We start from the raw sequence: 13,720 nt of genomic DNA, 5'->3' as shown, positions 1-13,720 counted from the left end.
ATACAGTAAAAATTTTTGCAATTATAGGTATGAATACACTAGAAAGTGGCCTGGGTCCTGTAGCAGAAAACCCTTATTCAACATAGCATCCCATTCCCATTTGAAATATTTAGTGACATTTTTTCTAGAACCGTTTTTTATTTGCTTAAAGCTGTTTATAATATAAAGTCACCCAAAAGCAACGTAGGGAAGTCTTACAGTACTAGAAATCCATCAGAACAGAGTAAGGCTCCCCTGCCCCCCGAAACTTCAGGGTCTCCCTATTGTCTACAGGATAAAGTACAAGTTCCTTAGCTTGGCATTTAAGGGATTCCAGAATCTGGCCCCACCCAGTTTTTCCAGACTGATTTCATCTTCCCCATCTTTATACATTGTGTTCCAACTAGCCTAGCTAACCACCTACTACTGTTCCCTGATCTTTTACTCTCTCCCACCACCATGAATTTTCACCAGCTTCTCTAACCATTAAAATCCTGAAATGTATTCCCTCTATCTACATCTCCAAAATAATTTTCTAACTTCTAAGACCAACTTAGATGTCACCTCTACTATGAAACCTTTCCAGACCCCTACCCCTAGGTGAAAGTGAGCTTTCTCCTCAGATTTCTCCTAGAACTTTATTTACACCTCTTTTGTGACTTAAGCACAAGTCAATTTACTTGTACACATTCTGTCCCCCACCTAGACCTTCACCCCTGTTAGATTACAAGTACCTTGAAGACAGAGTCTCAGTTGTTTTCTATCTTCTATGAAGCTGCTAACTGGAGCAATAGATAGAGCACTGGGCCTGGAGTCAGGAAGACCTGAATTCAAATCTGGCTTCAGATACTTATTAGCTCTGTGACCCTGGGTGAGTCACTTATCCTCTGTCTCATTTTCCACAACTGTAAAATGGGGATTGTAATACCTACTTCATGGGGTTGTTGTGAGGATCAAATGAGATAATATCTCTAAAGAGCTTAGCATATTGTCTGGCACATAGTACGTGTTATGTAAACATGTATCTCCCCCCCCTCTTTTCTTTCTCCTTCCTCCATCTCATTTCTTCAGAATCTTGCACATAGTCACTGCTAAGATGAGTGTTTGTTAAACTGACCACATACCTTCTGCTCCCATTAAAGTGGTTTCTTCACCATCTCCCATATTTAAACAAAATTCATTGCCATCCCTGTGCTTTTACTTTTGTGGATGTGTACCTAGGGTGCCAACCCTCCAAGTCTTCTCTCTGCATACCCAAAGCATTTAAAAGTCTAGCTCAATCCCCACATTTTCTGTGGAATCTTTGTTACTACCCCGATGCACACTTGTCTTTGTCTTTCCTGAATGTCTGTCTCCCCTGTAGTCAATACTAGCAGCTTATGACTTAATTTTCTCTAATTATTTTATGTGCCCAGTCTTGAATCCCAAACTCAGTTATAAGTTCCTTGAGGTCAGTGGCCCTGTATTGGTTGTTGTTGTTTTGTCCTTCATTTTTGGAGAGGACCAATGACATCACAGGTGGTATCTTGACTTGTGAGTGATTTGGATTTAAATGAAGCAATTGTACAAAGTCCTCAGCCCCACTCTCTCTCCCCAAATCATCAAAATCCAGTAACAAGACAAAAGTCAAGACAACTGGTGATGATCTGGAATGCAGTGTCTGACCTTGGTATGTTTGACTGACCAATCTCTAAGCACTGTTTCAGCCACCTTCATGGCCATTAAAACAAATTGTTCTCATCTGCCTATTCTACCAGAGGAAGTCTTCACACACTTGGGGTATATCCTCTAACTCACCAACGAGCTTGAGACCTGTCAGTTACCCTCAACCTGGTTTAGCCTGTCTGCTGAGATGGCTTTACAGGGTGTAGCCTTTGTGCATGCCACAGTTTCTTGGAGCCACAGGTGAAAGTTGGGTGATAGGTGGACACCAAGGGTAAATGAGCAGCCGTGAAAATGTCTCAGCATCCCTCATACCAGAGGTGCTAATCCTCCTTGATCACCCCATTCACCCCATATTAATTCCTTCATACCCTTCCAATGTCTTTCTAAAGAGGAGAATGTTTGGAAAGAATAGAAAAGAACACTGATGGTATTATTCAATGTGACTGAGAAAAATATCTGCAACTACTGATTTATATTCTTGTTTTCTGAAGTCTATAAAATATTTATGAAAATGATCTATACTCATATCAAGTGCATCCTTGATGAAAATATAAGAAAGTAACCAAAAAGAAAAAAAGAAAGTAACAAGCAGTCTTTCATAGACAACTTCCTTCAGCGCACTACATGTTAATAATTAATAAATAATAAATGAATGAATAAATCTGCATCTAGCATTTGTATGCTTTAATATTTGCACAATGCTTTAAAGTATTATCTCATTTGATCCTCAAAACAATGCTGCAAGGTAAGTGCTATTATTATCCCTATTTTACAGATGAGGAAACTGAGGTAAGCAGAGGTCAAGTGACTTGCCCAGGGTCACACAGTTAGTAAGTGTCAGAGGCCAGATTTGAATTCAGGTCTTTTTGACTCCAGGTCCTACTGCTCTACCTACTGTGCTACATCTTTACATTCACACAACTGAGAGATGAAAAACCTACAAGATCCTGCTGTATCTACTCTTGATAATTATAAAAGGGGATTTGAAAACATAGAATAAAAAGTAGCCTTAAAGTTTCTCCTCAAAAAAAAGGTGTTTCCCATGAATATATTGAGATCCTACATGATTCTTCAAATGAGACAAAACAGTTAACTGTGTTCAATGGGCCTCTGATTATGAATATTGAGCAAGGCATAAAACAAGGAGACATACTTGACAAAGCAGTTTGGCACTATATTGAGGGTTATCCTATGAAGAGTCCAAATGGAAAAGTGACTTTGTAGGGAACCACTCTTCCATTCTAATTCTTCATAGTATAAATCAGCGGCATCAAACCATGGGCCAAGAGTTTGACACCTTTGGAGGAAATTATGAGATTCCCAACATATTTGTGAATGATGTTGTATTGATCACAGTAATCCTTCAAATACTACAAGGGTTCCTCAATGAGATTCATGCCTCACAAAAGAAAATGACCTAATGAAGCACATGAGAAAAACCAAGTGTAATGAAGAGTACATATTGCTCAGATCATCATGATATTTGGTCCAAAGGACTAGCCATCAAATTAGACTATCAGTACCTAAGCTACAAATGGACAATGAGCAGGACCCAGAATTGAATAAGAAAAGAGAATAAGTTAGATTTCATTTAGGGAACTGTGAAACATTTCCAATTGTCACTAAGTGCAACATGACACAAATTCCCACCATTTCAGCACCAATATTCTCTTGTTATGCTATATGTTGCAATCTGAAAAGCTGTGATCTCTAAAGAGTCAGAGTTGAAGGTGAACAAAAGATACTGGAGAATTTTGTGGTCAATATAAGTAGGCTACCCAATACTGGACCTAATGGTTTGTGTGCACAAAGTCATATAAAAGAGATCATCAAGGACAATGTAGTTTTACACTATTATTTAAGAAATAGCTAAAGGCCTAGAGCAAGGTGATGTGGGTGGATAGAATGCTGGGCCTGGAGTCAGGAATATTTATCTTCCTGAATTCAAATCCATCCTCAGACACTTACAAGCTCTGTGACCTTGGACAAGTCACCTAACCCTATTTGCCTCAGTTTCCTCATCAGTAAAATGAGCTGGAGAAGAAAATGGCAAACCACTCCAGTATCTTCACCAAAAAAAATCCTAAATAGGGTCATGAAGAGTTGGAGATGACTAACATGACTGAACAAAATCGAGCCAGACCTAGAGGAAGATTCTAGCACATTTGATGGATCCTCTGTGGAGGGTTTGTAAAAGAACGTGAATGAAAATCAAATGGAATGAGAAGGGCTGGATAGGGTACAACTTCATACTGCCATTGGTCTGTCTATATCTCCTCCACAACATGCAACATCATCTTGAGCATATAATAATAAGGCAGCTTGGATAGAGAGTGCTGATTTAAGTTCTGACTCACCTCTTACTAGCTGTGAGAAAGTGGAGGTCACTATACCTCTCTTAGTTACCTCCCATGTAAAACTGGCATAATGAAACCTGTCTTACCACCCTCACAAGGTTTTTTTGAGGATCAAATGAGACCATGGATATAAAAAGCACCATATAAACTATAAAACAAGCCGAGCACGGTGGTATATGTCTGCAGTCCCAGCTACTGCTCTGCTGGGAAAGCTGATTGAGTTCAGGTATTCTGTCATAGGGTCAGGGCTAAAGACAATCTCATGTTCTCACTAATTCCAGCACCAAAGTGGTCAGTTCCTAGGTCCCAGTGAGCCACTAGGCTGCCTAAACAGGGACAAAACTAGCCCAGATCAGAAAAAATGGAACAGGTTCAAATTTCCAAGCTGATCAATATTCAGATTGGGCTCATGAATGGTCACTGCACTTCTAGTCTGGGCGAAATAAGTAGAGGGTCTCAGGAAAAGCAAAAGAAAAGAAAACACAATTATAAAACTAACAGAGTCTTTCCAGGATCAAAATAAAAATGGAAAATATTTAGTTGGGTATATTCTATAGTTAAAAAGTCAAATCTTTCAACCCATGGGAATCATATTTTTTACCTGGAGTGGAGAAACACAATCACAACCACATTTCCAACAATATCTGAAACCCCACACAAAAATCAGGTCACTTAGTGAAGAAACAAAACTGACATCTATAGATTTCCACTAAAAAAATCATAGTTTTGGCATGACTTCAGATCCCATAGCATTATAGAATATTGATGCTGAAAATGGTCTTAAAATCCATCTAGGCAGGGGCAGCTAGGTGGCGCAGTGGATAGAGCACTGGCTCTGGATTCAGAAGGACCTGAGTTCAAATCTGACCTCAGACACTTAGCACTTACTAGCTGTGTGACCCTGGGCAAGTCACTTAACCCCAGTTGCCACACACACACACACACACACACACACACACACACACAAATCCATCTAGGCCACCTTGCTTAATTTAAGGAGAATAAAACCAAGGCCCAGGGAAGGAAGGTGATGTACTCAGGGTCACAAAGGGAATTAATTAATGGCCAGGTCATGGGCTTTCTCTACTATCCCCCAGCTCCCTCTTTCTGAAAATCATGATTTTTCTTCCTATTTCATTGAACAATGTTCTTATAAAGACTTCAATGAGTAGGAAAATCATTTCAAATACTGCTTACCTGTTGTCTTTTCAGTAAATACAACTTTAGATTCTGCAGTAAAATTCTGGCCAGTGAGGATCATCTGTTGTCCTCCATAAACCAGGCAGCTGTCGATATCTTGCCTTTCAACCATGGGCAGCTCATGTGCAGATCTTTGGGCTAAAGACAAAAATCAAAGAAATTATATGATCGATAAAGAAAGTGTTCTGTAGCTTTGGTAAGAATTCAATTCAACCAGCAGTAATTAAGCATTTACTTCAGGCTATGTAATGAGGATACAGGGACAGACATAAAAACACCCTCTATCCTCTGGGAGCTTGTATTCTTCTAGAACAATATTCTAATTTTACAATTTTAGTTACCTCTTATCGGAGAAAGCGAGAGTCACAGAAAAGGGTGTTTAAAAACAAGAAAACAAGATTCAGTTCTGGAAAAGATCTGAGATATCACCAATTCTAACACAATGCCTTCATTTTATATGTAAAGAAACTGAGGTTAAAGAAGTCAATTATTTCCCTAGGATTCCTTCTGGAATGTGGGCAAGAGAAAAGTTGGAGTTGTTTTATTTTTTTCTTCTCCCCAGTGAGTAAAACCAAACTCTTCTGATTTTCTCCCAAAGGACCAAACAGCTGGGCAGGGAGCCATCTCCTTTTAAGTCAGTATCTTGAAGGTCGACATCAAGATGGCCCCCCTTTTCAGCCAGCACAGAGACTTCACTAAGGTTTGGAGCCTGACTTCATATGCCCATGCACCCATCCTCTCCTCTATCACTGCCAAAGGATGAATGGAATACAAAATGTTAAAGCTAGAAGAGATGTGAGATGGAGAATGTTCAAGTCAAAAGTGACCTTAAAACAGAGAATGTTACGGCGAGAAGAGATCTGAAGACACAATGTTAGAAAGCAGAATCCTGAAGCTAGCAGGGGCCTTAGTGACCGTCTGCTCCTTCTTTGACAGGGGGAAAACTGAGTCCTGGAGAGGTAAGGTGAATTGCTGCAGATTACATTGCTGGTAACAGGTACAGGACTAGAACACAGCTCTCCTGAATTTCAGGGCAGGCCTCTTTTTGCAGCAACAGGCTGCTCTTCTGCTTAATAGCTCTTTGGGCCAATTTTAAACAATCTCTTCTCTAGAAACTGAACGGTTGGCAGTGTTATGAAAGTCTCTTGTGCAGGGCCACGATGGGCCAAAAGCTTCATCTTAAAAAATGCGACTTAGCATTTTTCAGCAATAAATCAATCACAGCCTATTCGTTTGTCGGCTTTTCGCTTCCCAAATTCTACACTCTTATTGTTCCCAGAGACTGCACTGCAACAGCTGGTCAAAGAGGCTGCCAATTAAAAGTATATATTAAAATGTCTCTTCACAGAAGCTGCTAATTTCTTCCACATGGGCTGGATGATTAATCCGCCCTTTAAATATTCAAGCTTTCTGATGAGTTCATAATTAAATTGACCACAAACTGAGATTTATTAGCAGTGAAAACATCAACAGCATTCACTGAAAATTAGGGTCTAGTTTTAAAGATTTGCATGCAGTTACAACATATCCTAATAATGAAAGGGTGGCACTATCGGTGACACAAAGACTTTTATCCAACAACATCAAAGATCAATGCCCTTTTGTGGTAGGGAGGTTCCAAGTACCACTATTCTCATTTTACAGGTGGAAAAACTGAATCATTGCTATGAAGTAACTTGTCCAACGGCACACAGAAAGCCAGAAACTATATCCAGGACAAGATCTACTTGGTCTATTAGTACTGGGTGGGAAACTGCTCTGTTAAGGCCTGGAAATATGAATTACTGTGTATGCATTATCAAATAGCCTACCTCTATTTTTGATACCATTCCCCCCCGCCCCTTGATCTCCTTTCAGGGTTTAGTGGTTTAAAAATCCAAAACTTTATTTTTTGCATATACCTTTGGCAAATCTATGACTATACTGACGTGGGCTCTTATACTTAGAGGGGATGAACCTTCCCGGATTTCTAATCCAACTACCCAGTGAAGGAGATAGAGTAGGTTTTAATCTCCATTTTATCAGCAACATTTATTAAGTGCCTATGATGTGCCGAGCACTTTACTAAGTGCCAGAGATACATAGAAAGACCAAAAAAAAATACCTTTCAATAAGCTCCCAGTCTAATAAATGCAACTTGCTATGTATGAACAAGATCCACATGCAGAGTAAATTGGATATAATCTCAGAGAGAACGCACTAAGATAAAGGAGGGCTAAAAAAGACTTCTTGCAAAAAGACTTGAAGGAAAACAGGTAAACCAGAAGGTGGAGATAAGGAGGAAGGGAGTTGCAAGCATGGGGAACTGCCAGTGCATACATGCCCAGTGTCGGGAAATGGAATGTCTTGTTTAAGGACCAGCAAAGAGGCTGCTGTCATTGGATTGACGAGGTAGAGCATAGGGCATAAGGCATAAAAAACTAGAAAGGTAGGAAAGGATCAAAATATGGAGGGAGTAAAAGCCAAACAGATAACTTTATATTTGAGCCTGGAGGCAATAGGGAGCCACTGGGATTGACTGAATGAGGGTAGGAGGGTGACATGGCTAGACCTTCACTTTAAGGAGAACAATTTGACAGCTAAGTGAAAGATGTAGCAGAGTACAGAAGACATTAAGCAGGGCAAACATCCAGGAGACTGTTACAATAATCCAGGCATGAGGTGATAGGTGACAAAGGTGAGGGCAGTGTCAGAAGAGAGAAAGAAATGTGTACAAGACATTTTACAGGGAAGCTAGGTGCACAGTGGATAAAGCACCGGCCCTGGATTCAGGAGGACCTGAGTTCAAATCCGGCTCAGACACTTGACACTTACTAGCTGTGTGACCTGGGCAAGTCACTTACCCCAATTGTCTCACCAAAAAAAAAAAAAAGAGAGATGTTACAACAGTAGAAATGAGCATATTTTGCAACTGATGGATTTAAGGGATGAGAGAGCAAGGAGTGAAGGATGACATCTAGACAGTAATCCTTGGTGACTGGGAAAATGGCATTTCCCTCCACAGTAATAAGAAACTTAGGAAGAGGGAAAATATTAGGATGGTCAGTGGACAGTTGGAGGTGTGAGACTTGAAGTTAGGAGAGAGGTTAGAGCTGTACAAAGAGGTCTGAGAATTCTCTGCACAGAGATTATAGATGAACCAAGGGAAGCTGATGAAATCACCAAGTGAAATAGCACACAAAGAGAAGAAAAGGCCCAATACAGAGCTTTGGGGGGACCCTCACAGTTAGTGGGAATGACCTGGATGAATACCCAGCAAAGGAAACTGAGAAGGTTTGGTCAAGCAGGTAGGAGGATAACAAGGGGAGAGCTGTGTCACAAAAACCTAGAGAAGGGAGCAGTTAGGTGGCACAGTAGATTAAGCACCGGCCCTGAATTCGAGGACCTGAGTTCAAATCTGGCCTCAGACACTTGACACTTACTAGCTGTGTGACCCTGGACAAGTCACTGAACCCTCATTGCCCCCCCCAAATAAAACAACCTAGAGAGAAGAGAATATCAAGGAGAAGAGGATGATTGCCAAAAAGTCAAGGACAAGCATTGAAAAAATGTCCATTAGATTTGACAATTAAGAAATCATTGATAACTTTGGAGAGAGCAGTTTCAGTACAATGTTGAGATTAGAAGCTATACTGCAGAGAGATAAAAAGAGAGTAAAAGGAAAGGAGTGGAGGCATCAATTAAAAATGGCCTTCTCAAAGAGTTTAATCACAAAAAGGAAAAGGGATGGATGAATCAAGTGAGTAGGGGTTTTTTTTGTTGTTTGTTTTGCGGAGCCATGAGGGTTAAGCCCAGGGTCACACAGCTAGTAAGTGTCAAGTGTTTTGAGGCCGGGTTTGAACTCAGGTCCTCTTGAATGCAGGGCTGGTGCTTTATCCACTGTGCCACCTAGCTGCCCCCTCAAGTGAGTGTTATTGAGGATGGGAGGGGTGGGTGGGATGGAGGGAATAAACATTTATTAAGTGCCTACTATATACTGTGCTAAGCACTTTACAAATATTGTTATTTGATCCCCACAACAACCCTAGAAGGTAGGTGCTATTATTATTCCCATTTTATAACTGAGGAAACTGGGGCAGATGGACATTGAGTGACTTGCCCAGGGTCACACACAGCTAGGAAATGGATCAGGCTAGATTTGAACTCAAGTTTTTCTGACTCTAGGCCCAGTGATGTGCCACCTACCTGAGAGATGACATGGGCATGTTGGTAGGCAGTAAGGACATAAGCAGTAGATAGGGAGAGATTGAAGATTAGTAAGAGAGGAGGGATGGTAGAGGGGACAATCTACTAGATATTGAGGCCCAGAGAAGGGAAGTAGCCTATCAAAGACTGTACAGATGGTTAATGGAAACAACAGAAAGTTGAAGCCAGGTCCTAAGCTCCTAGCCCACTGCTATAAATGAAAGAGGAATGAGCTCAACTTCACCATCTTCTTTCCCTTCTCAGGGGGCACAGCAATCTCTTAGGGCCGAAGAATAAATGAAACCTGTATCCAATTAGAGCCATAGGGTATGAAAAGTTGGGCAAAGCAAAGCATCATCCATTATTATGATCACTAGGGCCCAATTCACTCTCTGATGCAACCGTCCTGCACCTATTACTACTCATTGGAACCACACACAGCACCAGAGTCATTTCATGGCACTGTTCTTCACTGCCAGGCTCACTTCCCATGATCTGCTGACAGATGTCAGTAAATTCAGACCCTCTGAATTGTTTCTTTCTTTCTTTCTTTTTTTGGTGGGGAGGAGGCAATGGGGGTTAAGTGACTTGCCCAGGGTCACACAGTTAGTGTCAAATGTCTGAGGCCAGATTTCAACTCAGGTCCTCCTGAATCCAGGGCTGGTGCTCTATCCACTGTGCCACCTAGCTGCCCCTCAATTATTTCTTTTTTTATTTTGTTTTGTTTTTGTTTTTCGTGAGGCAGTTGGGGTTAAGTGACTTGCCCAGAGTCACACAGCTAGTAAGTGTTAAGTGTCTGAGGCCAGATTTGAACTCAGGTCCTCCTGAATCCAGGGCCAGTGCTCTATCCACTGTGCCACCTAGCTGCCCCACCCCTCAATTATTTCTTAACCTCAGTCTTTCCAAATTGTCATTGAGCTTCTTGTCCAAACCAGTGTTCACCAGTTGGATAAGCATCTAATGGGCAAAAGCAGCAGAGCACACAGAATTAGCAGTCCTCTTTTCCAGTTGGGGGTCATCTCCTTCTTCAGGGAAAACTAATCCTTCTCCCTACCCCTAGAGGTAAAGATGCTCAGAGACTATTACCTTCAAAACTTGTCACCCTGTTTCTCTCCCTCCCCCCAAGGCCTGACACTTCATAAAGGGACTTACCAGCTACTGGTGTTTTATGAGCTTTTGAATAAATAAGACATCGTTGATTTAACCAGTTGGGGTGTGTTTACTTTCAATAGCAAAGTCACTGACATAAGGCAGTAACACAAATGCTTACAAGAAATACTCACACTAATTGCCTCTTGCACTGTCAGCCTATTAACAGGGGCATTATTATTTTACTGTCAGTAATTCACCATGTCATGGGCCTCTTGGCCAAGAAATACAATATATCCAAAAACATCAGAGGAAAAGTGGGGGGGGGGGACATTGATCCCAAGAAATTCCTCAAAGCAAAGGTGCTAACTTTCCTTATCTAAACAGTAGAACAGGCAACTGAAAGTTGAAATCTGAATGAAAACAAAAAAGCGAATGTCCCTGTAACTATTATGGAAATGATAATTAAAATCATCTCTGTCATTCTACCCCCTTCTGCCCACTCCTACCCCGTGAAAATTCCTCTTCTTCTGATAGGGAACAGATTCTTCTTGGGAAAGCTAGTTCTCTCTTTAAGTCCCCCATCACTGTACCAAACCCATCTTGGTTGTGCATCATGCATCCTTCTTATTGGCTGGGAACTTATCCAGGCATTGACCAACCTGACCCACATCCAACAAGGGCTGACTCACTTTGCAACTAGAATCAGGAATGAGCAAGACCCACTGTTAAGGCCCCTTAGACAAATTCTCTGGGAATTCTCCGTTTCCTCACCAGGCAAGCCAGAGCCCAAAGAGACAAGAGGGTTAGACAAAATGACCTAATCCACATTCTGACAGAAGGTGTTATTACTGGGATGATCTTTATAAAGCTCCTTTCTGCATTAAAACCTAAGTTTCTCCTTCCCTTCCAAATACAATTTTGCTCTCACATCGTGCCACCCCCCATCTCCATGCCCATTTGGTACCAATTAATGTTCAGACCCTCTAACCCCACTCAGCATTTTCTTTGATACTTCCCTGGTTCCTTTTTCCATCATCTAGGAGCCTCTCTGGGCTTCAATGACCTCTAAGCAAACTCTAAAGAACTCTTTAAGGGATCCCCACCCCACCTAGGAAGTACTGTCTTAATCAAAACCTCTAAAGATATATTCCTTTTGATTTCAATGAGGGCTGAAGACTCACTATGGATGAAACCTAAGAATAGTTCGAGGTCAGGGCAGCTAGGTGGCTCAGTGGATAAAGCCCCAGCCCTGGATTCAGGAGGACCTGAGTTCAAATCTGGACTCAGACACTTGACACTTACTATCTGTGTGACCTTGGGCAAGTCACTTAACCCTCATTGCACCCCCCAAAAAAGAATAGTTCAAGGTCTCCCTTTTGCCTACTTTATAATTCATATGGGACACAATGTTTTTAGTGAATAGTATTAAAGTATCAGTGCCACTTCAAACACTGGAGCCAAAATCTACTCCCCACCCCCACAATATTTGAATGATTAATTTAGCAAATTGAGTTCAAGTCTTAAAGGCAAAAAAGCTAAGAGTCTGTATATATCCCTAAGAATGCCCCTTAGAAATGGACTCTCCTCCCAGATAGAATCCCAGATTTAGCAAAAGGATGAAAGTTACATTGTTTTAAGGTGTATCTACAAATGTCCACAAATAATTAGCTAGGAGAATACCATCTTCCCACTCAACAAAAGAAATAGAAAGGCCACAGAAACAAGGGGAAATGGAACCATTTCAAAAGTCACCAAGTAAATGTTTTGCAAAATCATACATGTATAACCCATATCTGATTGTTTGTGGCCTCAGGAAGGGTGGAGGGGAAGGAGGGAAAGAAGGATAAAAAGTGGAACCCAAAACTATAATTCAAAATGTTTATTATTTTTTTTAAAGTCACCAAGTTTGGGGGCAGCTAGGTGGTGCAGTGGATAAAGCACTGGCCCTGGATTCGGGAGGACCTGAGTTGAAATCCAGTCCCAGACACTTGACACTTACTAGCTGTGTGACCCTGGGCAAGTCACTTAACCCTCATTGCACTGCAAAAAACAAAAAAAAAAGTCCCCAAGTACTTTACAAGTGGAGATGATGAGGTTGACCATAACCAGGATGCCGGTGCCCAGTGATGTTTTCCTGGCATTACTGGATTTAGAGCTGATAGACCCCTTAGAGACATCTAGGCCATTCCTCTTTTTATAGGTGAGGAAACTGAAGCCCATAGAGTGTAAGTGACTTGCACAAGGTCCCACAGGTAGCAAGTATCAGAGCCACGATTGAAACTCAGGCATTCTGGCTCCAAATCCAGATTCCTTGCATGAAAACAACCATATCTCTTTCCTGGCTTCCCAACTGGCACCCTCTGTTTTAGAAGGGGAGGCAGTGGATAGAACGCTACCCTGGTTTTTTTCATTTGTAAAATGAGAGAAAACAATAGCACCTCTCTCATAGGACTCTGGTCAGAACAAACCAAGATAGCATTTGTAAAATGCTTTTCAGACCCTACAATACTATCTAAATGCTGGCTCCTCATCCTCATCCTCATCATTATCTTCACCATCATTAACTTATACCACAGTTACTTTGGTCCTCATACCTTTTGCTTATGCCCTTCCTTCCACTTGAAATGCCTTCCCTGCTCCCTTCTACTCACGCAAATCCTAGTCATCTTTTATTCTCTAGCTTGTCTCATTTTCTCCAGAAAGATGATTACATAATCCTTTTTTTTTTTTTTTTTAGCGAGGCAATTGGGGTTAAGTGACTTGCCTAGGGTCACACAGCTAGTAAGTATTAAGTGTCTGAGGCCGGATTTGAACTCAGGTACTCCTGACTCCAGGGCCGGTGCTCTATCTACTGCGCCACCTAGCTGCCCCTTACATAATCCTTTGATGATTTCTACTTTTCTCTGAAGAACCCCACTTTCCTGAATTTTAGTGGCAATAAAGCCACACAATTTAGCTGTGGCTTTTTTCTAACAGTTCCGCATACATTAATATTCTTAGACTGTATACTCTCTGAGGGCAGAAAGCACATCTCATTCTCTTGTTTCACCTACAAGACCTAAAAATGGTCCTGGACAGGTAGTCAACAAATGCACCTGACCGATGGACAAGTTCTAACATTTTTGCAACTCCAAATTTCCATCTGTGGTTAGAGCAGTTAATGGTACTACATTAAGATGGACCCCAGGGTCCTAATGCCATTAGCATGGCCCTCTAGGCATCTGGGCTAACCAGTCTTGGGC

The 13,720-nt window shown here is 41.3% G+C and overlaps 1 protein-coding gene across 1 annotated transcript in view; it reads right to left on the bottom strand.

The window, feature by feature from the left end:
- The window catches only part of NFATC2 (nuclear factor of activated T cells 2), a 172,596-nt gene that overhangs the window by 80,248 nt on the left and 78,628 nt on the right, over nt 1-13,720 (bottom strand). The window contains exon 6 of the mRNA XM_043985401.1: nt 5,199-5,339. Within this exon, the coding sequence (XP_043841336.1) occupies nt 5,199-5,339 (141 nt within the window). The remainder of the gene's footprint in view (nt 1-5,198; nt 5,340-13,720) is intronic.

The sequence above is a fragment of the Dromiciops gliroides genome, chromosome 2, assembly GCF_019393635.1.
Source record: "Dromiciops gliroides isolate mDroGli1 chromosome 2, mDroGli1.pri, whole genome shotgun sequence".
NCBI classification, from domain to species: Eukaryota; Metazoa; Chordata; class Mammalia; order Microbiotheria; family Microbiotheriidae; genus Dromiciops; species Dromiciops gliroides.
This window is presented reverse-complemented; position numbering and strand designations above follow the sequence as displayed.